Source organism: Gopherus evgoodei, chromosome 2 (genome assembly GCF_007399415.2).
Source record: "Gopherus evgoodei ecotype Sinaloan lineage chromosome 2, rGopEvg1_v1.p, whole genome shotgun sequence".
Classification (NCBI taxonomy): domain Eukaryota; kingdom Metazoa; phylum Chordata; order Testudines; family Testudinidae; genus Gopherus; species Gopherus evgoodei.
The window spans coordinates 101,936,741-101,963,509 of NC_044323.1; the positions used below are offsets into that span (position 1 = coordinate 101,936,741).

Genomic DNA, 26,769 nt, shown 5'->3' on the forward strand with positions numbered 1-26,769 from the left:
CTGCATGAAGGGTTTTGTAATATGGACACCTGTCTGGTGAACTAATCCACCAAACTCATTTCACTTAGGGTGCCAAAAAGCCATGAGATGGCAACAGCTTCTATATGCTACTGACCATGGTTGGATTTGAACCAGCTATGAGTAGTTCCCTGTACTCTGAGCCATCTAATTCTTCTTGTAGCAGATTTCCAAACTTACAGTTATAGCATATTAGAGTACCTTTTTAGGCGGTTTAGAGCAGTACATAAGATCAGAAGTCAAATGGAAGAGTCCTTTTGATTTCAATGAGAGTTGGATCAAGAGCTAAAAAAGGACAAGATCTAATGTACATTGTATAAAACTCCAAAACATAATCACAAAATCACCTAAGCCACTAGCAGACATCACTACTGAAATGTTTTAACTTTCATTTTTTTTCAATATTAATATTTTTCTTCCTTTCCTTAGCCAGGAAGATCAGGGACACAACCGCATGCTCCGGGTGCCCCTAAACCTTCAGCTGCCAGAAGCTGGGATTGGACAACAGGATGTCTAAAATTGCCCTGTTCTCTTCATTTCCTCTGAAGCATCTGGCACTAGTTGCTGTCAGTGATAGGACACTTAGTTAGATGGGCCACTTGTCTCTGACTCTGTATGGCTATTCAAATGTTCTTTCCTCTGTCATCTTTCTTGATCTTGTGGTGTTTCTATTTTCTACCTAAATGAGCCAAAATCCTTTAGGAAAAAGCAATCCCCCTTTGGTGCCACTTGATGTCCTTGAAATAATCTTATGTGTAACCTTTGTCCCATTAAATTGGGCTACTAGGGCTGTCCTCCTAATCAGGATTAGAAGAGGAAAAACAGCACTTAACCTTGTTGTCACAAGTGAGGTACACTTCAGGCTAAAGGATAAGACCTACTTTACAATAGATGCATTAGGGCTTGTCGGTATTCAGTCTAGAGTTAAAAGCATCTGTAAGCTTATTTTATATAGAATAATATTTCTCTGTGTTGTAACCTACTACCCACAGGACTGGGGAGAGGAAAGGTTTTCTGGAATTAACTGTTAAAGTGCTATGGCAATAGCTTTTCCAGAAATGAATACATTTCATAGGCATGAAGTGCTATATATATAAACCGGTATGGTTTATGTCACTGTTCTGAGAAGTGAGAGATGGTTAATAGCATCAATGATTGGAGAATTTAAAATCTTCACTTTCCCACTTTCAGAGCCTTGGCAGAGATTTTTAAAAATGGGTGTCTACAAGTAGACTTGTAAGCTCATATGTAGGCATTTAAAGAAATGGCCTATCAATGTTTGACAATCTTGGTCATGATAGTCCAACAAAAAGATGAGAACACAAATTATTTTAAGAGAATTGTCAGTGTGTAGTGCATTCTTTACATTAAAGAAATCTATTAGATGAGATTCTAGCAGTGTATTCTTTACATCAGTAAACCGGTTTCTTCTCTTGTGGCGTGAGCTTCTCTGGTAAGAAAAAATAAAGATATTTCCCTTTTCTGAGTTTAAAAGAAAATCACTGAATCCTACGTCATGAACAGAAATGTTACAATATTATGGGTTGTTTTTACAGCTACTCTTCTTTGTACTACCTCAAAAGACATTTGTGCTTTGAGCATAACAACATTTATTACTTAATTTTCACACTTATCCAGACATAAGGAAGTAAGAAAGAATGAGACAAGAAAAGAATTGGCTCACTAAGCTGCAGCTCTTGCTCATTTATTTATAGTAACAATGGAGACATAAGCTAAATAGCATTAAGTGGATTTATACAACTTGTTCAGGGTGAAGAGTGGGACGGTAAAAGACAAGAGGATGAACCTAGCATTGAAAACCAATGGAAATCTGTTTTAAAAATGGATAATTTTATGACTAAGGGAATAGGAAACACAATACGCTTTTTACTATCATCAGAGCAGTGTTTGAACCTCAAAGAAGAGGGTAGCTCCGTCTTGAGGGGTTAAACTCAAAATAGAACCAGTAACATATGTGCAGCTAATTTGACCTAATTAGTTGTTACTAGTTCCAGGAATTATATGAAGAATCTCATTATATAGGTTAGATGTAAGATAGATAGAATCTTGGCCTTTGGCAAAGATCAAAAGTAGTATCAGTAAATACCGGATACATCCTCTATCTTGGTATGATGTCCAGTACTTGCAGAGCAGGTGAGGTTGAAGTTCTAGAAAACATCTACCATCTTCTGTTTAAAAAAAATCTTAATGATACTTATCAAGGTCTTGCCCTCTTATGTGGATGCTCCATTTATGTTTGTAGTTATAGGTGCAAAGGAATAGACCTTTTTTTACCTCATGGGTGATAGAATGTCAGTAGTAACTAGTAGGGAAATCCAATGACTTTATCTATTTAAATGAAGCTGAGCAGGTCCCTGTTCTTGTCCCCCATGCACACTAAGGTGTTTTTTTAAATTAATGTTTAATATGTCTGAGCTGGAGCTGCAAAGGAGTAACAAAATTTTGTGTTAAAATTTGTAAATCTGCATTAATCACTATCTTCTTATTTCATTTGTATTACTGTAATGTCCAGGAGCTCTAATAATAGACCAGGACCCCATTGTACTAAGTGCTATACAAACCTATAACTGGCCATTGGAAGTCAGTAACTTAGTGCCTGATGCAAAGCTTATTGAATCAGTGGGACTCTTTATTGAATTCAGTGGGCTTTTGGCTTAGGCCCACAATGACTTACAAAAAAAAAAAAAGAGAGTTTATTATGTGCTGCAGTGGATTTGAAACCAGGTGACATTATTATTAGCTTTATCATTATAAACAGGAAGCACCATGGTGTTGCCAAAAGAGGGACACGTTTTTTTCTCCAGCAAGAATTGAAACACAAGTTGTTCATGATGATGATCTTACTGAGAATGTATTTTTCATTCCAATAAGACAAGAAATTTTCCAGATGAAAATATGTGCCCATTAGGGGCCTGCTCTTGTAATCCTTACTGAGATAAAAATCGCCCCCAGTGAAGTCAATGAGGAATCCTGCCTGAATCAGGATTTCAGGATGGAATCTGAGGCCTTCAGGTGGCTTTTCAGCAGAATGAATTCACTATGATGGAAAGTAATGAACAGTATGGAGTAGTAATGAATAGTATGGAGAGAGAAGGAAAACATACACATGAGAAGGAAAACTTGCAAAATGAAATTGATACAGTAAATCACAAATCTTACAAAATGAGACAGTTCTTTACACCCCCTTCCCCTGAGGACTTGGAACTAATTTTTCCAGCGGTAGATCCAAGAATATCTATGCCATGTAAGGGGTTCATTAGTTCTTGTGAGTACATTGTTCTTTTAGTAGTTATTATATGTAGCTGGATGAATACAATATGATACCAGCAATAGGTGCAGAAGTGCAACTGTAATTACAATTTCTATTTTTACATACATTTCATTTTTTTCATAAGTTCCTTAGCTTTTGAACTTTCAAAATATTATGGCCAGGTTTTTCCTTAAATGGCAATTAAAATAATTCAGATTAGGCAAATGCAACCAATAAGATCAGTCAATGCCATCCACTTGCCATGGAAAAAGGGTAATCTGAAAGCAAAGAGATGGAGTTAGGATCTTCCCTGAGAAGAATGGGTTATTGCTTAAAGTGCAGAGCACCTCAGGCCTCATTCAGCTGCAATTAATGGTGAAATTCTCATTGCTTTTGATGAAACTGGATCAGACCCATATACAACCACCAATTATTATTGCCTTCTGTGATGCAGTATTTTGCTAAAATCCTAAATGCGAATTGCAGGATAGAGTGGACAATAAGTCTAGGACACAAAGAAACATTTTAGTCTTAACACTAAGGCTGATGTTTTTTTTAAAGGTGCCTTGGGGAGCTGGATGCCCATTAATGGGACCTGGGTGTCAGACTCCTTAGGCAGCTTTGGAAATCTCAGCCTACGTGATGGTGGTGATGGTGGTGGTGTTGTCCTGAGTCCTTTTTCTGAAGGCACCTGAAGAGGAACAATGATAGAAAAGACCAGTGAAGCCAGGTAATCAATCAGTGGATTCTTCATGTAAATAGCACTGAATAATCTTAGTGTTATCTTATTAAACAGCCCTCAGGTATGTATATTTTTTAAATGAAGAACAGATGCATCAGCATGGATATGGTACTGGTGGTGGTGAATGATTTGTCAAAAGCAAGGAGGATCCAGCTGACTTGCCATAAATCATGTTGGCTGAAAAGTAAGCAGACAGTATTTGCCTGCTTGCTGAAATGATTCATTAGTATTAACATAGAAGTTCAGTAGGTCACAGGAGCATCATGCTGTCCTGGAAAGCTTATATGAGAAGCAAGAGTTGAAGAAGTTCGAGACACCCTAATTTGCAGGGATACTCAATTCTGTAGACTTAGGGAAAAGAAGTAAATGCAACCCTCTTGTGGTAGAGTACATTTTCTATGTCTATACTGAGTCTAGAGACCAAGATTTATTTTTTTAACAACAGTTCCTGTCTGCTCTGCATATATATAACAAAGGGGCAATGAGATATTTAAAGTAAAGGAGCTTATTTAGATGTTCTTGGCCAAAGAATTTCTCTCTCCCTATTATTGGGCAGCATGAGAAGTACCAATTAGGTTTCTGTAGAAGAGAGATTTAATTCTTTGGTACCATATACAACTAAACAGTAAAAGAAATAAAACAGCTTTTCAGGTTCTTTTACAAACTCATTTAAAGCAAGTTTGATTTATACCACTACTTTTGTTAATGGAAATTAGGCATACCTTTTATTACCTCAGGACTTGCAGTAGCACCTTTATAGTTCCATCTTCAAAGATGCACTTTGCAGCCAAGAGAAGTTATCCAAATTCAGCTGTGTGTGTGTGTGTTGTTTTTTTTTTCCAGGAAAAGCAGGCTGCAAAGTACTTATAAACAGTGTTATATCTGTTTAATGTTTGAGCACTGTAGCTATTTTCTCAAATGTAGACCACACAATGAGTGGTCATGATATCATAAATTTCAATTTTCATGCTTTAAAACTCAGATCATCAAGGACTTTGCATAAAATCCAAGGTTTATAAACAAAATAGCCAGCCTGTCAAAGCTACTTGGACTCTTGGCATTTTTAAAATAACATTGATTACAGGAATATAACAGACAACTTTGTTCATGATTTGCTCTTTTCTGTTATGTTTGACACTACATTAGAACATTTATCAGAGATTTTTAAAGCAATTTTTACCTTTCAGAAATTATATATAGCATCCTGAAAAGCAATGTAAACACCAAGGAAGAAATGTAAACCATCAGACTTAGGGGTCATGCACTGAAGCTGATGATCAAGATTTAAGTGACATCAATGAGAGAGAGAGTAGGCCATCGAGACTTAAATGTACCCACAAGATCATTAAAGCAATCCTTTGGTCTTTTTCAGACAGAAAAAAAAACCAATATCATCCACATGTACAGTTTATAATGTTCTAGATCTTTATATGAAAATAATTAGGAAAGCATTTTAAAGTCTGATCCAAAGCCCATTGAAAAGGATGGGAGTATTTAGCCTGGACTTCATGAGCTTTGAATCAGGTCAATAGCCTCAAACCTGAGTACAAGGGTTACAGAAGTTTAAAATTGGAGATAACATGGCAGTATTACTGCGCAGTAGTGTAATGTTGGCACTGAAAGTTTAAAAAAAATCTTGCTGAAGCATAATATACTCCTATGTCAAATGGAAAATAACTCCTATAATAAGAATATTTGTCCCCAGCTACTGACCTGATTTATTCCCTGAAAAAGTCAGAAGTGCTGACAGAAATATTGTTTGAGATTTTTGGATAATTTTCTATGTTCTTTGTTGCCTTTCACTTATTTTAATATCTGCACACATTTTGAAGGACACATACATTTTATATATATACTTGGTAGATTTTTTTATAATGTCTATTTATTTGCAAGCATTTTAGATGGCTATTGATTTTAAATTTTCACAGATACAGGAAATTAAGAGCAAAGAATCAGACAATTATTTAATGACAGGAGATGTTGCCATTCAAAAAGTTAGTTTTATAAACAGTTAAAACCCAAATTGTTAACATCATATCAAAATATACAAAGTCAATATCCTTAGATAAACAAAGTATACCTGTTTTTACAATTCATCTGCTAATTTATTTGTAACAAACTTAATTCCAAACCATTTCTTTTTTTGCCTATCTATAAATTTGATTTTATATGGAAATTGTGTGTGTGGTCAGATTGACAGCTACTGATTAAAAATGTAATCCTTCTGTGCACCCCAGGTATATAAATTCTTTCGGAAACATGCACTTGCATAATATCACTTATGTCAGTTTAAATACAGATCTCAGACTAACTTCTGCACTAAATGACAGCTTGTGAAGTCAATAGGATTGCATAAGCGTAAACAGGGACAGAATTTGGCGCAGAATATGTAACGGTGCACAAGGAAGTAAAACTCTTCATGATGTAAGGACTAATTTAATGTATAACTGACTAGCGGTGGCAGAGACAAGCATTAAGCGAGCGCTAGATTTTACTCAAAAAATTGCAATCTTTCTTTTACACATCCCATTAAAATCACATTATGCTATTTCGCGTCCTACTGTAATGGGTTATGTTTTTCCCACATCAGACAGAATGTCTGTAAACTAACTAGGCTGTAGGTGTAAAGTTTTTAATTTCCTCGTGGCTCGTATTATTACTCTACTCGTACCAAGACGGCTAGGCTTCTCCTCCTCTGCCGCTGGCGGGTCCGCACACTAATGCGTTTACAGGGACATAAAACAAATGCGGAGCCTGATCAAAGCATGAAGTGAAGCAAAGCGCCGCTGACTCTGAGCAAGCGATGGCTGGGTGTGTGTGTTCCGAAGGCGGGAGGGAGGCAGCAGGCGGGCGCGGGGGACGGGGGTTGCAAAGCAGACTCAAACGTGGTCCTGTTGTCAAATCGGTGTTTTCTTCTTGTCAATCTGCTCCGATTGGGGAGACGTGTCTGGCTTCCCAAGCAATCAGTGCGCAGGCGCATATCATTCCCGAGTCCCAGTAAAATGCTCTTGGACGTAGGAAGGGGATCACCCTCTTTCCCTGTCTGTGTCTCCTTCCCTCTCTCTCCTCCCCCCGCCCTCTTTTCCTCCGCTTAGTCCAGGCCCCCTTCTTGTTTTTAACGTCGCCTACTCCCTAGGAAACTATCCCCCTCCCCAGCTCCCGCTCCTCTAACCAGGCTCTCTGAAGCCAGTTCTGCCTGTTGATTACTCCCTTCCCCGCGCCCCCCTTTCCTTGCTTGATTTCAAACCTCTGGATGGTGTTTTGGTGTCATTAGGAGATTATCGTCCCTGGAGCTCCGGGTGCTGGGGGAAGCTGGAATAATAAAGCAACTGAGATTCTGACTCTGTCCTGCAGCCATCCCAGCGATCTCTGGATACCAGGTTGCATCTGGGGGTGGCTGGATCCCTCCCTAGGGCTGCTTCTGGTTGCTAGTAGATTGGCTCTGGTTGCCGGCTCCTAGGAGGCTTGGCAGCTGGGGGTTGCCGGCTCCTAGTTGGCGGCTGCTGCTGCTCCAGCTCGCAGCCCTCCTTCGCTCTCTCTCTCTATGAGCAGAGAGGCAGAGGAGCAGCAGCAGGGGACGCCAGGAGGAGCATTCCTTCCCCGGGGTTTATGAATGGCACTGGCATGGAGGAAATACCGTTTCAGAAAGTCAAGACCAAGAGGAAGAAGTGCTGCCACTGCTGCTGCTCCCCCCCGGCCGCGGCGGGCGCGGGCACCGGGCTGGGGGGACCCCCTCCGCTGCTGCTGCTGGATGCCATCGCCTGCGAGGACGAGTTCGACTGCAAGGAGCTGGAGTCCCTCTTCCAGAGCTACAACCTGAAGCTGGAGCAGACCTCCACCCTCAAGGCGCTGGCCGTGCTCATCGTGCTGACCGCCAGCCTGGCCCTGGTGGAGCTGCTCTCCGGCCCCAGCCTGACCATCTCCAAGGGCTCGCACCCGGTGCACTGCATCATCTTCCTCTCCCTCTTCATCGTCACCAACGTCAAGTACCTGCAGGTCACCCAGCTGCAGCAGATCGTCAAGCTCACCCTGCTCTTCAGCTTCACCTTCTCCTTCCTCTGCTGCCCCTTCTCGCTGGGCGCCTACGGCCTGGAGCCCCCCAGCGCCCCCGAGCAGGGCATGTGGCAGCTCATGCTGGTCACCTTCGTCTCCTACTCGCTGCTGCCCGTGCGGACCCTGCTAGCCATCGTCTTCGGGCTGGTGGTGGCGGTCTCCCACCTCATCGTCACCGCCACCTCGGTCAGTGCCAAGAGGCAGCGGCTCTGGAGGACGGTAAGTCCCAGGGAAAGGAGAGGAGCAGCCGAGGGGTGGGGGGCATTGCAGCTGCTGTGTGTGTTGGGGAGTGGTTGTTAGGGGGTGTCCAGAGCTTGGGAAGTTTAGTTTGTGTGTATTGGAGTTTGTGTATTGGACCTGGGATGTGTATAGAATGCAGGGACGGGGTGCGCATTGTGGGACATGTGGGGTGTGTGTTTGTAGGTTTATGCATTGGGGAAGTGTGTGCGCGCGCGTGTGTGAGAGTTTGTGTTGCAGTGTGTCTGTAGTTGTATTGGGGAAGTGTGTGAGCTAGACCTATGGTGCCTGTGTGGTGCTATTGGATGCATGGAGTGTGCCTATGGCTGAGGTATTAGTAGTATATCGGGGTATCAGGTCTGCGTAGCAGCTAGTGGGGCGCAGTGGATGCTGAATAATCTGTGTTGGGACGTGTGTGCTTAGCGAAGGTATGTCGCCGTCTGCCTGCTGGTTCCCAACATCACAAAGTTTGGAGGGGGGATGTAGGGATGAGGTGGATCAGAGTTAAGGAAGGGATATTTGGCTGCTGGGTGAAAAGGCAAGGAAAAGCTTTCTGACTTTGTCTAATAGTAATAATAAAAAGCAGCAGCAGTACTTCGACGATGGGGACACTTCATGGGGGAGGTGCAGTCAATGAACAAAAATAAATTCCATCTGACTCACTATAGACTTGGAATAGGTAGCTAGACTTGTTTGGTGAGATCGACATGAACTGATATTCTTATTTTTTTCCACAGGCTCTACCCCCAGGAGGCCCTCCCCAACCCTGGACCCCAAATAGCAGAGCTCAGGGGAGCTGGAGAAACTCCTTGGAAGAGGGTGGGAAGCCAGAAATGGAAATCCCACCCTCTTCTTCTCCCAGTGTGCATAACATTTCCAGCTTCATTTCCCAATTCCAGCCATTTCCTCCTCCCCACACAGATTAGTTAGTATGTAATTAAACTTCCTAACAGTCTTGCCCCTCACTCCCCCAAAGAATTAAGCCAGTGATGCCTCCCTCTGCAGCATTTTTGGGAACTGTGCTGCTGCACTTCCTCCATCCTCTGTGCCCCCTCCCAGGAGTGGCTATTTATAGCCCTGCAGGGCTTTCTCCAGCTCCCCTGGCTTGATGAGCTGTACTGGGAATGGGGGAGGAGAGTAGGGAGATGCACAGGTTTGAAGCAGTGGGGCTAGGAGTCAGGATTGTCTGTCTGTTTAGGTTCTATTATGTTGTGTATCTGAACCACTGGGAAAGACTGATTTTATTCTCTCTAGTAGTGAATCAGTTATGTTGGCTCTTAAGAGGAACAATAATGGGTCTTAGAGATTTTAGATTAATATTTAGTGATACTTTATTCCTTGTTTAGATAATTTGCTACTTTACTGCTTTTGATTTTTGATGTTGTTCTCCTTGGTCATATCAGGCTGCGTCGTGACACTTAGACATACACCCCCAGACACAGTAACACAAACACAATCACATGCATCAAGGCATGAATTCATATACCCTCACCTAGAATCTCACACACACACATATGGATGTAATAGATAGTCAAGGAAGTGAGGTTGCTGGAACTACAGGATTGCTCTGGTTTGATGCTGGTGGACAAAATAAATTTTATGTTTTGAAGGGGAAGAGAGAGATAAGCCGAGCTTTATGATTTACCCAGATAATCTGATGTGTCTATTTTTAAGTGCGTGATTTAGAATTTCCATGAGAGAGAGAGTGCTGATGAAATTCAGGAAGGCTTCATTGAAAACATCCAAAAGGATAAAAGAAAAACACAAAAATACTCTGCTTTGAATGGGGTTACAGACTGCTTCTTGTACCAGAAGTCGGGAACCTTTTACTCCCAAATGGAGCCCAGGCAATCCTAATCCCCATGACATGGAGGCAAATATTAATTGATGCTGGGTTACAGCTACAAGTGGCACCTGCTGTTCCACCAGAATTAAACAAAGGATCTAACTTGCACGACCACGTCTGTTTATGGTATTCTCTTACCCAGGGCTTGATGATGAACATTTTGATAAGCTTTTTGTCCTCTTATTGATCTCCCCTCAGCTAATCAACAGGCAGTGTTAAAAAATCCTGCTAGAGGCTGGTGTAGCATTTGTACATTTTCCCCCTCACAAAATAATTTGTCATTTATACAAAGTCTCATGAGTATTATGCTTTGGTGAGAATATTAGGCAGAAATCTGCTCCAAGTCGAGCAAATTAATCAGTTTGTGAATTTAACAGAGATGTGTGTTACTTATGATGAAGTTGTCAGTTTTTCGCACAGTATTTTCACAACCGTTGAAATTCTGAAGCCTGCATAATACCAGAGTAATTGAATCTTATGTGGGCATCCTGGGGGCAGCACAGCCCTTTTGCAGGAGCTGCTCCTATGCATGAGCTGCAATAGCAGTTGTATCTGTGGGTACGTCTACACTACAGGATAAATTCGAATTAGCTTAAACCGATTTTATAAAACAGATATTATAAAGTTGATTGTGCGCGTCCACACTAGGCACATTAATTCGGTGGTGTGCGTCCGTGGTCCGAGGCTAGCATCGATTTCTGGAGCGGTGCACTGTGGGTAGCTACTGTAAAAGAATGAGGCCAATAATGTTGATTTGCATCTACACTAACCCTAAATCGATATAGTAATATCGATTTTAGCGTTACTCCTCTCGTTTTGTAGGAGTACAGAAATCAATTTAAAGAGCCCTTTAAATCGATATAAAGAGCAGTGTAGTGTGGACGGGTACAGCGTTAAATCGATTTAACGCTGTTAAAATCGGTTTAACAGCGTAGTGTGGACCAGGCCTCAGGCAGGGGATGTGTTCTAGTTACAGGATTTAATTCAGCCTGCCCTCAGTGCTCCCTTCTGTGCTGGCCTGTATGAACGCAGGACACAGTCCGTTGTCCAGGCTTGTGGAGCTGTGCAGAGCTGCAACTGAATGAAAGGGTTTGCATGGGCCCTGTAAACAGAGATTTACTGCAACCAGATGTGCAAAGCAATAGAACAACTGAGGTCAGCTTTTTCAAACATGGCCTCTAACACCTGGATGCCTCAGCTTTTGGGAGCCCAAGTTGAGATGCATTGGCTCTGATCTTCAGAAATGCTCAGTGCCCATAACTTCCACTGAAGTGAGTTGTCAGCAAGATCAGGCCCAACGTGTCTGAAGCTGGACTCGCAAAAACAGAGGTGACAAATACAGAGGCCGCTTTTGACAAGTTTTTGGCCGTAAGATTTTCATTCCATTATAAACAGAGTTTCTTTATATCCAAGACCTCCATCAATGGGAGCAGGATCAGGGCCTGAAGTGCCAAAATCCCATGGACTTCAGTGGTGCAGGATCAGTCCCTAATATTTGCATTCATATAAAAGTATGAGCAATTTTGCATATTAAAACCAATAGACCAGCTTGTTATGAAAATAGTTTTTCATGAGGTTCAAGCCTTAAGTGAACTTCACAAATATTTAGATCAAATGTGATTGTGGCTAGTAATGCAGGGAGTTGTTTATGGGGGCTCCCTGGCTTATTTCACACAGCCTTCTACACCACTTGATGTGTTCCCTCCAAGTCAGGGATAAAGCACATTGACAGGGTAAGATGGAGAGAATTGCACTGTAGCTGTCCATTCTGTACCTGTTTGTGACTAAATGGGGGATCCCAATCCCCAATGTTAACAGAGTAATTGAAGTAAAATAAAATATAAAGAATTGAGTGTTACTTATGTATAACATACTTGGGGTGCCAGTTTCAGAGTGTTAGCTGTGTTAGTCTGTATCAGCAAAAAGAATGAGGAGCCCTTGTGACACCTTAGAGACTTAACAAATTTGTTTGGACATAAGCTTTCGTGGGCTAAAACCCACTTCATCAGATGCATGGAGTGAAAAATACAGTAGGAAGATGTGTATACACACACAGAGAACATGAAAAGATGAGGGTTGCCATACCAACTCTAAGGAGACTAATCAATTTAAGGTGGGCTGCTATTAGCAGGAGAAAAACAACTTTTGTAGTGATAATCAGGATGGCCCATTTCAAACAGTTGACAAGAAGGTGAGAGTAACAGTAGGGGGGGAAATTAGCATGGGGAAATAGTTTTTAGTTTGTGTAATGACCCATCCACTCCCAGTCTTTATTCAAGTCTAATTTAATGGTGTCCAGTTTGCAAATTAATTTCCGTTCTGCAGTTTCTCATTGGAGTCTGTTCTTGAATTTTTTGTTGTTGAAGAATTGCGACTTTTAGGTCTGTAGTTGAGTGTGCAGGGAGGTTGAAGTGTTCTCTGACTGGTTTTTTAATATTATAATTCTTGACATCTGATTTGTGTTCATTTTATTCTTTTGTGTAGACACTGTCTGGTTTGGCCAATGTACATGGCAGAGGGGCATTGCTAGGGTGAAATCCTGAAATTGAAGTTAATAATAAAACTCCTACTGACTTCATTGAGGGCAGGATTTCAATTATTTTTGTATATCTAGCTACAACATAGTCATAAAGGTCTACATAGTATATGTAATAGCATTTTAGCCATATGACTCTCATTGACTGCAGTGGGAGTCATGATTGCATGTTGACTATTTCTCCCTTACCCCCAGTGTTTTTGTGAGCAAAACCATAAAGTAGTATCTGGAAAAGGTAGAACCTACAAAGGAGGATTTAATGACGTTTGCACTAGTTTGATTTATTTATGCAGTGCCCAAACATGTGCTAGGGGCTTAACAGCACAGTTAAAAAGATATAATCCCTGCCCCAAAAGCTTAGTCTAATTTATGTTGAGATGCAATGAGTGGGCATAATAGACACTAAAAGCAGATGGGGTGAGCAAGGGTTACTGTAATTACTTATCTGTGGTGTGGACTCATCTTCATGTCTTAAGTTGCTGTTAAACAAATTAACATTGTATAACATTTTAAATATTTTGTTCTCTTGCTCATTAACAGCATATCTATATCTATCTATCTATATCTATATATCTATATATATATATCTATATCTATCTATCTATCTATCTAAAAAATACACGCACTCCCTATAGGTATATCATGTACCTATCATATATATATAAAATAGTCCACCTGCACAATAGGTGAGTTTTGTAAAGTAGTAGGCATGTGGTAGCCCCCTGCTGATATAGAATTGTGTATGCAAAGTAAAGAATTGCAACACACATTAACAGAACAAAGCAGAAACATGGATGCCATTTTAAATTACCATAAATATATCTTCTTTTCAACTCTGTGGACAGAGCAATATTTTTGTACTATACCCTTCAATGTATTTTATATTTAAATGTATTGCAAGCTGAAAATTTATTGGGTCAAGCGAGTAACTAAATAGTGCCAACTTGGAAAATGGATGAGTAGAGGGGAACTGGTAAATTATGGAAAGAGCAGCCGGAGAGAGGCTGGTGATATAGAAAATGTTGACATAACACATTTTTATGCCCTTTAACATTTAACAATTTGATTGTTATTGTAGCACTTCCCAGGCCACTGGCAAAATAATCCACAATATCACAAAGAGTTGTCCATATTTCGTGTTTTATATGGTTCGTATTTTTCTGCTAGCGTGGAAAAGGCAGTTAATTAACCACATCATTGACAGGACTGTTGATCCCCCTGTTCCCTTTGCAAAACAGAGGTGAGGTCTAGTGGTATAATAAAAGGAGTGGAAGTCAAGAGCTACTAAATTCTAATCCAGTATCTGATGCAGTCTTATATTGTTGCACTGGACTAGTTGCTTACTTCCTCTTCTTCATTTTCCACATTTATGCAGTAGTTAATATTGGAAAGCATTATGTACAAGAAGTGCCAAGTATGTCCTTAGTCTCGCAAATGCTTCTGCATATCAGTAGTCCTATTGAAATCCATGGGATTCTCCACATGCCTAAAGTCACAAAGCATTTGTAGGATTGGGGCCAATATTGGTAGTATGTTCAGCCTCCATGCAGAACTTCCAGCTGAATTTCATCCGGTATTTGAAGGAAACTTACTTGTGGAAGGGTCTTGTAGTTAAAGTAGAATTTTAGTCTTCAGTTACAACATACCTTGAAAAGTGGTGAATAGGTAAGCTCTTGGTGAGTTGGAGATGGCATGCCATTTGTTTCTGCAGAGCGTAGAGCTGCATTATAAAAAATCACATGAAGGGCTACAGTTGTGAAAATTTTGCACATGTGAACGGAATATATGTTATTTAAGCTCAGTACCAATGTGGACACAAGAACAAATAGATACAAACTGGCCATTAGGAAGTTTAGACTTGAAATTAGATGAAGGTTTCTAACCATCAGAGGAGTGAAGTTCTGGAACAGCCTTCCAAGGGGACCAGTGGGGGCAAAAGACATATCTGGCTTCAAGAATAAGCTTGATAACTTTATGGTGGGGGTGGTATGATAGGATAGCCTAATTTTGGCAATTAATTGATCTTTACCTATTAGCGGTAGATATGCCCAATGGCCTGTGATGGAACATTAGATGGAGTGGGATCTGAGTTACTACAGAGAATTCTTTCCTGGGTACTAACTGGTGAGTCTTGCCCACATGCTCAGGGTTTACCTGATCGCCATATTTGGGGTCGGGAAGGAATTTTCCTCCAGGGCAGATTGGCAGAGGGTTTTTCGCCTTCCTCTGCGCGTGGGGACGTGCTCCTTGAAGTCTTTAAACCTCAATTTTGAGGACTTCAATAGCTCAGACATAGCTTAAGGGTTAGATACAGGAGTGGGTGGGGGAGATTCTGTGGCCTGCATTGTGCAGGAGGTCAGACTAGATGATCATAATGGTCCCTTCTGACCTTAAAGTCTGTGATTCTATAAACTAATAGCTTTGGCTTCCTAAGTCTGTAAACAGGCATCTTTAGTACCTCTGTTGCTGCTTAGGGATTAGGCAGGAACAGAATGCAGTTTCAAAACTAGTCAGTTTCTCAGCTGTGTTTGAGAACCAGTGGCCATCAGTGAAACTGCCAAAAATCACATAGAGCTGAGGAAATCATTAACAATGAATAATTTGTCAGATAAGTTTAGCTATTTTTCGTCTGCTTACAGAATGTCTCTGAGCAGACAGTGCTTCCCTCAAACGTATATTTATCAAATTATTTTGCACTTTAAGAAAAATCCTCTGAGTTGTTTGTTTGCATTTCTTTACAAGTATTCATTATTTAAGCTAGGCTGGATGGTTGTGATTGGTGAAATAATGTAGATTTTTATTTTATTTATTTATTTGTTTGTATTATTGCAGTCCTTAGGTACCCCAATCACGGACCAAGAACTCCCATTGTGCTAGATGCTATATTTAAAAAAATGATCATTGCCCCAAAGAGTTTACAGTTTTGTTCCCTGATTGGATGAGAATGTAAACATTTCTTTTTGGGTTTTTGTTTTTCATATCCCATTTCTGGGAATAGTAAACTCATTTAGAACCATGAGTACAACTGTAGAGACCTCAGAGGAAAGGAAATGTTATACTAATATAGTTTAGAAGCTTACAGAATTAACTAAAATAGTGTTCCAATACATAATAGTGATACATTCAAAGGTTGGATATCTTGAGCTCTACCAGGACTAGAAACAAATGTCCCATTAGAATGAAAGCTTCTGGCTTTCTAACAATATAACATACCTGTCTCAAGCTCTGGTGCCTTGGAATGTGAGTAGCCCAGGTATGGCAGAGGGAGAAGACATGCAGACAGAGAAGGTGGTCATCATTTGGGTAGGAGTATCACACAGTGTATGTGTAACTATATTTTTATAATTTAGGCTTGAGCTGGTCACAGCAGCATAGTTAAGGTTGGGGCAGATATTTTTTCCCCCCAATGTAAGTGCAAAATTTGGCTCTAACTCTTTATTTTTTCTCAATATGAATTTCCCAATTACAGTTGTAATACAGTACACTACTGTATATATCTGGTATAGCTCAGTATCTAGATACGGTGGGTTTCAGATTGTTTTGATCAGATTTAATGGCAATCATTAATCTCTACGTGTTTCAGTGTGGCTTTGCATTGTGTGATATAATCCTTTCTAACTAGGGTGGCTGTCGTGAAAAGTTTCATTTATAACCTTCTTATTAAGTTTTGTTGCTTGACAATGTAGGTAAATTATACTCTCTTATATAGTGGCCTATGCTGCTTTCATTTCCATAAACAGCTGGCAAACATAAAATAACGGCTTTTGGCTGTCGTGATTTTTAAATTTGGCGGGCCAGATCCTCACTTTCACTTTAGATGTAGTGACAATGGGAGTAGCACAAATCAAAGTCAAATACAGATGGCACATTTGGAAAGCGTGTGAAGAGCCTAATAGTATCATCCTTCACAGTTCCTAAGCTCATATTTGCTTCTCTGCATGAACACTAAGTTCTTGGGATCTCTAGATTTTGGGGGGATATAGAAGGGAGACAGGGTGATACCATTCTCTGCAGCATTATTCCCTAGCAAATTACTGAAATTTCTTAAGGAAATTCCAGCAGGACTTAATGCTACCATATTCTACTCTCCTTGGAATGTTGCTGTCAGGGAGGAAGCCAGTGGGAATACAATTCCTGAAGGAGCACTGCTGCTGGGAACTATAGGAAACTGGGGAGCAACACAGAGGGCAGGTCCTCTTTGCAGATGCTCCAAGATCTCTAGGGTTGGGGACTAGAATCCTTGGCTTAGTATGGTTGGAGCGGCTTGTGAACCCCTCGTCCCCGAAGAAGGGAAGGTAGCTCATGTTTTCTGTTACTTCTAAGCTGCAGAAATATGTGACTCTGCCTTCCCCCGCCCCCAACCACAGGATCACTTTTGCTCCAGACAAGATGATATAGCTCAAAATCTTTAACGATCTGAAGTACATAGTTCAGGAGTTTTGAGGAAATAGCATTTTCACTACACTGTCCATCTATCTGTACTAAATCTGGAGAAAATATTGACTTCAGTAGAGTTACTGTGGATTTATATTAATGTTACTGGGCCAAATTCTCATCTCAGTATGGATAAATGTGACAATACAATGCAAATGTAATACAATGCAAATTTATTCCGAGTAGTATTTTCATACAAAGAGTATTCCAAAAATTCTTGTACAGAATGAAATAGTAAATTGTGATGTAAGGAGAGAACTTACTTAGGCCAGGCCAGGTAGATTACAGCAGAAATACAGATCCAGTGTTGTCCAAGATACTATTTCCTTGGGTGTTTCAGAAACTGCAGAGCTGTAAAATGTTCCATAGAAAAGAAGAAATGCACACTACCTGGATTCATTAAAATATAGCTATAGTCTAAAGTGCTATTGACACAATCCAGAAGTTGCCTTTTCGCACAAAGGAGTGTATTATTGAATTTGCTAACAATGGTTATGCAGCCTCTGAGATAAACATAAGGATTACAATTAATTGTCCTTTCCAACTGTTGCCACAAGAATAATGTCTCTAATTATAGCAAATCTACTAGTCTGCCTTTCTTTCACAGAGTACTTTGGTTGTTCATTCATATACTATAATAGCAGAGACATTTTTTAGACTTCTGTAATTCACTTATGAAGCTCTGAGGACTATAAGTAATTATCCACCCACACAGAATTAGGAAATAAAGCAACATTAATAAACACATTTATGATAGAGCCTTGCTTAAAATATACTCATAGTCTGAAGTATTGACGAGCCAGAAAAAAGTACTGTGCTTGAGTAGTACTTATTCAATTCCCTACTTAAAAGTGGAGAATGGGCCAGTGCTTCTAATGTTTGCTATAGTATTAACTGCCAACTAGATCATCTAGTTCAGAGTGAAGAATTCCTTCTTCCTGTTCCAGCCTGTTAGTGGGGTTGAACACAATGTTGGATGGTCTCATGTTTGAGGTTTGGGAGGAAAACAAGCTAAAAGAGACAATTAATAAATTCCATATTGGAGGCAGCAGTTCAACTGGGTCAGTTCACATTTTCATAAAAACTACTTTCAAATTAGTAATGTTGTGTTTTGCCATTCTATTTGGTTTTGTTGCTATCATGAAATGCACTCCTTCATAGTGCAGAGGGACCAGGCAAGACCCTCATCCCACTTATGGTCCACGTAAGCCCTTACTAAAGGCTTTGTGGACACGTGGGGTGTGTGGGTCCTGCATAGGCCTTCTGTACTGGTGTCATAAACAGATAGCTAAGGGTTAATGTCTCTTTCACCTGAAGCACCTGACCAGAGGACCAATCAGGAAACCGGATTTTTTCAACCTTGGGTGGAGGGAATTTTGTGTCTGAGGTTTTTGTTTTCTGGCTGCCTGCTTTCTCTGAGCTTTGGAGAAGTAGTTTCTGTTTTCTAATCTTCTGTTTCTAAGTGTATGGACAAAGAGATCAGATAGTAAGTTATATGGTTTCTTTTCTTTGGTAGTTGCATGAATATAAGTGCTGGAGTGCTTTAATTTGTATTCTTTTTGAATAAGGCTGTTTATTCAATATTCTTTTAAGCAATTGACCCTGTATTTCGTCACCTTAATACAGAGAGACCATTTGTATGTATTTTTTCTTTCTTTTTTATATAAAGCTTTCTTTTAAGACCTGTTGGAGTTTTTCTTTACTTCAGGGAAATTGAGTCTATACTCACCAGGGAATTGGTGGGAGGAAGAAATCAGGGGGAAATCTGTGTGTGTGTTGAATTTGCTAGCCTGATTTTGCATTTCCTCTGGGTGAAGAGGAAAGTGCTTTTTGTTTCCAGGACTGGGAACGGAGAGGGGGAGTCACTCTGTTTGGATTCACAGAGCTTGTGTCTGTGTATCTCTCCAGGAGCACCTGGAGGGGGGAAGGGAAAAAGGATTATTTCCCTTTGTTGTGAGACTCAAGGGATTTGGGTCTTGGGGTCCCCAGGGAAGGCTTTTCAGGGGGACCAGAGTGCCCCAAAACACTCTAATTTTTTGGGTGGTGGCAGCAAGTACCAGGTCCAAGCTGGTAGCTAAGCTTGGAGGTTTTCATGCTAACCCCCATATTTTGGACGCTAAGGTCCAAATCTGGGACTAAGGTTATGACAACTGGGGTGAATTCCACTCACTGCGAACCCAGTGGAATTCCATTTAATGGGACTTGCTAAGAAGTGTGTTTATGTGCATTGTAATTTGTAAATAGCAGGCACAATGAGAGGGAACCTCTGCTTGTAGAGAAATTTGTCTGTAAAACAAAAAATGACAGCACCACTAGGCCAGGATTCCACTGTATTACAGCATACTATTTGCCTATTTTTATATCTCAATCCTTGTCTTTGTTCTGTAGCTAGGATTGTAGCAGGGTAGACACAGAAGTCAGAAGAAACCTAGTTCCCTATGTCTTCATTAGTGGAGATAAGTCTGCTTTCCTTGCATTAAACTAAGCTTTGAAATGTAGTTACTGGTTGTTTTGAAATCAGTGTCATTATGTTGAATAAGTGAATGGAGCCACCCCCAACTGAGTAAGGGAGGAGATGAAATGACTGTAGCAGCTGTCACTATTCTACCACTTTGGAAGTTTCTATTTACTTTTCTGATCTGCATCGTATGCACACGCTAAAAATTCACTAGAGGGTTTCACCATCTTATGGGGCCTAGAAGGCCAACAATTTTTCAACCCTTCTACAAGGATTGGGCGCCCTCTTGGACAGAAGGCTCTGTCCGTTTGCTGGATCAGAATGAAAGCTCTGATTCAGTTTAAATGCAGCCTTTTTTATTCCAAAAGCCCTAGCTTTGTCTGTTGGTCTCTGGAAAACCCAGCTTGAACTAGCATATTCAAACCTTCCCAGAGAGTCGTACCTGTCTGGACATGTCTACAACCTGAGTGATTTACCTTAATCACCTGTGTTTTAGTTTCTGATGGAGCTGTGGCAACCCTTCTTCCCACTGGAGTTGTATATAATCTCTGGTCCAGAGTGATACATAAGCTATTCATAAAATTAATGCCAGTAGCAGAGCTGGGTTTTGAGCAGTAGTGGAGCTGTCTTCAGTTCATGTCACCTCTTGGCTTGAAAAGCCACACGTACACCTAACAACTGCTGGTGGGGGGGCAGGTACCACTTCTAGCCCCCTATTCACCCCTCCACTGCTTAATACAATATGTTCCTCCAAAGATATTACATGTGGTTGCAGTATCTGTCACAGAGCCCACTATGATGGTATTTCTGTCATTAATGCACACAGTGAAGTGCAAGATATATTAACACAAAGACTTCAGTGGAGCTGGAATACCCCCATAAGAAAATTGGGGGTTCCCTGGTAGTTAATAACAGTTTTCCTACCAGATCTGCTCCAAGTGAGGGAATGGACCAGGGATGAGAAGACAGAGTATTCCCATTTGGATGAGGAAGCCTTGGATGTGATTGGGGCAAGAGCTGAGATGTCCCTTGCTATTCAGGAAGAAGAGACCTTGTGGTTATTCCACTATGACTGGTAGCTCCAGTTCAGGGGCGTTTGGACCTTGTAGTCAAAAGACTCCTCTGATTTAATTCCGCAATGTCTAGAGAGATAGCAGCATGATCTCTGAGCCAGTCTCTCCCATCTCCCAGTGCACTCATATGATGAGTCAGGTTCAGCTGTAGAGCATAAGTTCAGGGAAGTTGCCCTTTATTGAATGAAATGCACAATATTTAAAGTGAGTGAAAATCAGCCCCTGTTCACATTGTCTGCATGAGGCCTACACACCCCTAAAATCCCAGATATGTTTTGAGCGGATTAACTGGGACTTGATGTGAATAGGCTTGGATTGCTGCACAGGGATGACTTTCACTCATACACAAAACTCATAACCTAGCCCACCTTAAAAGATCCTTTGTGTAGTGAAAAAGAGGGGTCCAACAGTATGTAGACTTGCTTTGCATGGTTTCTGACATTTGCTGCAATTGCATAGAAAAAAATGATGTGCTAATTGTGGGAAGTACAGGGCTAGGAAGTAGAAGGAAAATCAGAAGTTGATTTGGGAAGGAGATGCATCCTGGCAACGAATAATCCAGCCAAAATAAATCAAAACTCATCTTTATCCAGAATGATCACAAGTGATAGGTCTGTCGTTCAGAAGAAAGAGATGAGATAAGGGAATTCTACTTCCAAGGCCAGAACTACTTTGTAGAAGACATTGCAACTGAAGGTTTCTGAGACTGTCCTTTGGCAATAAAACAAAGAACTCCAAAGCTGATTTATAGTATGCTGCTAAATTAAATTAAATTACTATAGATCTTCTAAGTACAAACTTTAAAAGACACTGTTCTATTCCGCCATCAGAGTCCTGGAAAGGGTATTTTGTTTTGTTTTTAAATTACATAACTCATGAGAGGACTAGAGCAATGAAGAGCTTTTCCTCTTGTAGGTCAGCAGTTCCAGTTAATTTAGGTTGACAATAACTAAACACCATTACCATCTAATATCTTTTGTGATGCCCTACAGCATGTAAAATGGATTGATAGTGTTAGTCCAGTTTGTGCTGGGCACATGTACAAATAATCATTACAGTTGACACACAAATCCCCCAGTTTTCGCAAAGAGTGGCCAAAGATTTAATTCCCCATACCTAAGCAGACTTAAAGATGGCCCCACGAGGTCAGGGTTGACGAATATTGTGGGGGAAGCATCCATGGTCACTTATACCATACCTATTGTGTGGACAGCAGATTAGGCCTTTTCATCTGCCACATTTAATCAAAAACTAAAAAAATGAAGATAAACCCTTGGTCATACAAATCATCCTGTGCGGACCATAGGGCGGGCCTGCAGACATGATTCAACATGAAGAGTGCATCAGAGGAAAACTATTCACAAGTTATGATTTACATACTACTTTTTCCATGACATAGCTACTTGCATATAGGGATAGTTACTAGGTGGCTGGAGTTTTTAAACCAGAATTGCTCAGCTTTTCTCTTGTTTACTTGGTTTATTGACCAGAAGAGAGGCATTTTTCTGAAGTATCAAAAATTGCTCTGAGTTAACATGCACATCTTAGAATATTAAGGTTTAGTTTGCAGAGAATGTAACTACTCCAGACCTTCCACACTACTGCCCATTGCTAGTATTAACTTATTTAATAAATCAAAGTGGAAGGAACAAAACATATAGGCTGATGCTGGGGTTTGTGTGTGTGTTTGTTTTTTAATGTGTTGAGCCAAATATTGAGATCCTTATTCAGGCAAAATTCATATAGACTCCAAGTCAAGATCAAGTGAAAACTGATGGCCAGCTCATTTGTCTCTACAGAAATACCTACAGAGGGGCTAAAAAACTCAGTGAAATTCCCCTCAGAGTTTCTTGTGCAGTCTTCTGTTGAGGAAGCCCTTGGGATCAACATGAATCTCAGAGATCTGGTGGTGGCATGGCCACATCCACTCAGACGTTAGTGTCGTCTTTGTTGTGCCTCTGGACTCTCTGCAGCACCTGAGTACCAACTTTCATGGAGGTTTTCTCCCAGGGAGGCAGTTCCACAGAAACAGGACAGGACAGCCTTAGCTTTCACCACGTTTGCTCACTGGGTCCAGTGGAGGATATCTCTCATCCTTGGTCCACTTAGCTCCTGATCCCGCCTCACGTAGAATATTCTGTGGGTTATAGAGAAGAGGGAGATGATGCCATGGAGGTAACTGAATGCCCCCTTTTCTATCTGGGGCATGGGATATCTGCACATGGAGGGTCTCCTCTTCATACAGAGCTAGCGGACAAGATCTGTCTTAGAGCAGACCTCAGGATTTGGCCAACTCGTGTTTTTATATAATTTGTTATTCAGGTTAGATATAGCATATATGTAGGGTTTCTCTTTTTAGGGGGTTTATTCATTTTATTTTAGGGTGTTGGATTTGAGTTTTATGTAGATGCCCATAAAGTTGATTTTTTTTGGTGCTTTCTCTTAGTATACACCGTAATGAGTAATGAATATTATTTACATTACTCATTACAGAATGTATTTCTGTAATGAGTTATCTCCTTATAATATTCTCTAGTGGGCATTAATGTAGTAGTGTTTTAAAGCGCACTAGGGAAACTTTAGTGCACACCTGCTGGGTCTGCATGGGCCTGTTATGCACAACATGATTGTGTGCTTTAGATTTCACACCCCTGTAGTCTGCGTCGCTGCTCTGTATAGACAAGCCCATAGATACAACTAACTATTTCTGGTGCTTATTGTATAAACAGTTTCTTTTTTCCTTTTTTATTGAGTGGTTTATTGGTATTTTATTGGTTAAAACCTCAAATTAGAAGCCCCAAATATAAGGCATCTAGAAATAAGACTGAGGTCTCAAATATGAATAGTAATTTGTGCCTATATTAAAAAAATGGTAAGTTCTGTTAATAATTTTATAGAAAATTTTCATAAAGCAGTTGTTAAAATAACTAACTCTCTAAAGTCTCTCAAAGACAGAGTTGCAAATCCCAGTTCATATTAGGAGTGCAGCTGTGTGCATCTGTTCATCAAGTGTGTGTGCGAGAGAAATATTTATGGGCAAAATTAACTTGGTCTTTTGTTGGTTAACATTTTTAACAGTAATGATCTCGAAACACATGTTGTTTGTGCAACAGACAGACATTACCCCTGAAGGGTCTTCTACTGCTGTAACTTAATTGAAGCCTAACCTATTTAGTTAGTCCACAATCTAACAGGATTATTTTGGTATTACACAAATTGAATACAGTAATTCTTCTAATGCATACCCTCCTAAAAGGGAAATATCATTGGAAGTTGTTTTAAACTAAATCCCCAGTGGGGTATTACACATAAATAAAAGTAAGACTATCATCTGATTGCAATTAGTAAATGCTAACCGCTTGATCCTGCCTTGAGATTTATGGTTTAATTTAGGGCTTATTAAACTGATGGACAAATAGCACTGACAGTGCCAGACATAGAGCTGAAAGGCACTAAGTAAACTTCTGCTTGCACATGTCTGCTAATGCACTTCAGTCCTGATCAGCAAAACAAATGCTGTTCCAGTTCTAGACCTTGTATACCAAGGTTGTGCTGTTTTTCGTAATATGTATAAATGCCCAGTAAAAATTTGATGCCAACCTAATCTAATGGATTTTCATTTCTGGCCGTACGGGATTGGGACCTGAGACTTGGGAGGTGGAAGGCTAGTGCATTAGTAAACTAACTTGCTGATAGAATTCTGGCACACTGACGAACTGCACCATAGATTCCCTCCCTCCAGCTTCCATTTTACCTTAATTTTGCCTGTGCCTGTGCTATCATGAAACTGCAAATTTTTTTCCAAGACCCCTGCAATACATTGACATATTGGGTAAAAAAGATCAAATGATTAGTAGGACTTTCAAAAGTGCTCAGTATCTGCCTAACTTTATTCCCAATGAAGTCAGTGGTAAAACTCTGAGTGACCTTCAGTGGGAGCAGAATTAAGCCGATGCAGGGTGCTTTTCAAAATGCAACCTCTCATCATATTACTCTTCATTTCATGTCCAAGCGCATGTATTTTTAATCCATATCCAGATACTCTGGCAAGAAATAAATCTCAGAAGATACATGTAAAGGCTAATCAAATTGCAGTTCCTCTTCATTGGATCTGCTAGCCATTTATACACAGTGGTCCAGATCTTTAAAGGTATACAGGTGCCTAAAGATGCAGAGAGGTGCCTACTGAGATTTTCAGAAGCACAGGTGCCTCAGTCCCATTGATTTCTACTTAACCTGCTTAGGTACTTTGGAAAATCTCACTAGATGTGTATCTACATTTTTAGGCACCTAAATAATTTTGAAAAAGTGGCCCAGCACCCTTAAAGTAGCATTGTATTGACGTCAGCCACAAGTAAATAAAGAAGTGTTACTTACTCCTTCTCATAAAACAAGAACTAGGAATCACCAAATGAAATTAATAGACAGCAGGCTTAAAACAAACAAAAGGAAGTATTTCTTCACACAATGCACAGTCAACCTGTGGAACTCCTTTCCAGAGGATATTGTGAAGGCCAAGTCTATAACAGGGTTAAAAAAAAAGAACTAGCTAGGTCCATCAGTGGCTATTAGCCAGGATGGACGGGGTGGTGTCCCTACCCTCCGTTTGCCATAAACTGGGAATGGGTTACAGGAGATGGATCACTTGGTGATTCCCTGTCCATTCCCTCTGGGGCACCTGGCATTGGCTACTGTCAGAAGACAGGATATTGGGCTAGATGGACCTTTGTTCTGACCCAATATGGCCATTCTTATGTTCTTATTCCGCATACATAATTGTTCCACCTTTGATATTAACCTTGCAATAATTCCATTGCATTACTAATGCCTGGGTTTGGAACACTTGTATTATAAGGAAAACACCAAAGAAAACCTTAACTATAGGAGCATAAATTATATCTTATTATAAGCTGTACTCTGCAATGCCTGAGCATTCCCAGCCACGAGTACTCAAGAGCAGAAGAAGCCTCATGATATTTTATTTTAAATTTGCCCCCCACAGTATTTTGCAAAAAGTGAGCTCTCATGATGCTGTAGTCACACATGTTCAAATAATATCGCCTTACAGCAAACTCACAGAAAAGGCAAAAGATGCCTCTCGGAAAATTAGTAATTTTGTGACCCAGTGCTTTAAAGTTCACTACTTACATATCCCGAAACGAGTATCTTTGTACTAGTCTCAGTTAAGCGCAGCTTAGATAAGGAAAACCTTTTATTTATGTTATCGTCTTCTCATCCCCAGTTCAGACAATATTAACACAGAGAGAGCTTCTGCAGCCACCCACTACAAATGCTTGGCTCAATTCATTATTGTTTTATATTATTTACTATTTATGTTAGGGTAACACCTACAGGTCATAACCCAGATTCCACTCCTCTCATTGTGCTAGGTGCTGTACAAACACCTAAGAAACAGCCCCTGCCCCAAGGATCTTACACTCTGTATAGACAAGACAGACAAAGAGCTGGAAGAGAAACAAGAACAAAGCAGTCAAATAGCTATCCAGGCTTATATAGCAGGTCAGTGGCAAAATGAGGACTAGAACCCCTGTTTCCTGATTCCTTGTTTAGTGTCCTGTCTACTAGACCAGGATGTCATAAATAAGAGTTTGTCTTGAGGGTAATAGACCCCCTAGGATTATCTTAAAATATTTCAGTTTAGCTTGGGCTATCCTATGATGTCATGTTCTCTTCTTTCCAGTTACTTTGAGGTGAACACTTTCCTCTCTCTTGGGTCAGCATTCTGACTTGTGGCACGATGCTCACAAAAGAGCGAGGAGTTTCATGCTACAGTTAAATGGAGCGTGTTTAGGAACTGCTTAGACTTTTTTAAAAAAGTCATTTCCCTCAGTAGTTTGATTATTAACAGCATAAACTTTGCCTGAAATGTTGTTCTTCTTTGACCCAGTCAAGATTGACAATGAATGAAAGCAAGAAGAATAATTATATTCACGTTGGTTTATTTTTATCCACTAATAGCTGAGATAGTTTCACTTTACAGTTTGTTCTACTGTGGTCTATCTGATGCAGCAAACATGGTATACAAAAACATTCATTGTTTAAAGACAGCAGCCTAGAGGATTCAGGGATGCAGATCAAGG

At 40.4% G+C, this 26,769-nt stretch overlaps 1 protein-coding gene across 2 annotated transcripts in view; it reads left to right on the top strand.

Annotated features, from left to right (window-relative positions):
• Window positions 1-5,014: 5,014 nt before the first annotated feature.
• ADCY1 (adenylate cyclase 1) overlaps window positions 5,015-26,769 on the top strand; it is a 380,070-nt gene continuing 358,315 nt past the window's right edge. For both annotated transcript variants that reach the window (XM_030551445.1, XM_030551444.1), the window contains exon 1: window positions 5,015-8,303. In XM_030551445.1, coding sequence (XP_030407305.1) covers window positions 7,641-8,303 — 663 coding nt within the window. In that variant the 5' untranslated portion in view covers window positions 5,015-7,640. The remainder of the gene's footprint in view (window positions 8,304-26,769) is intronic.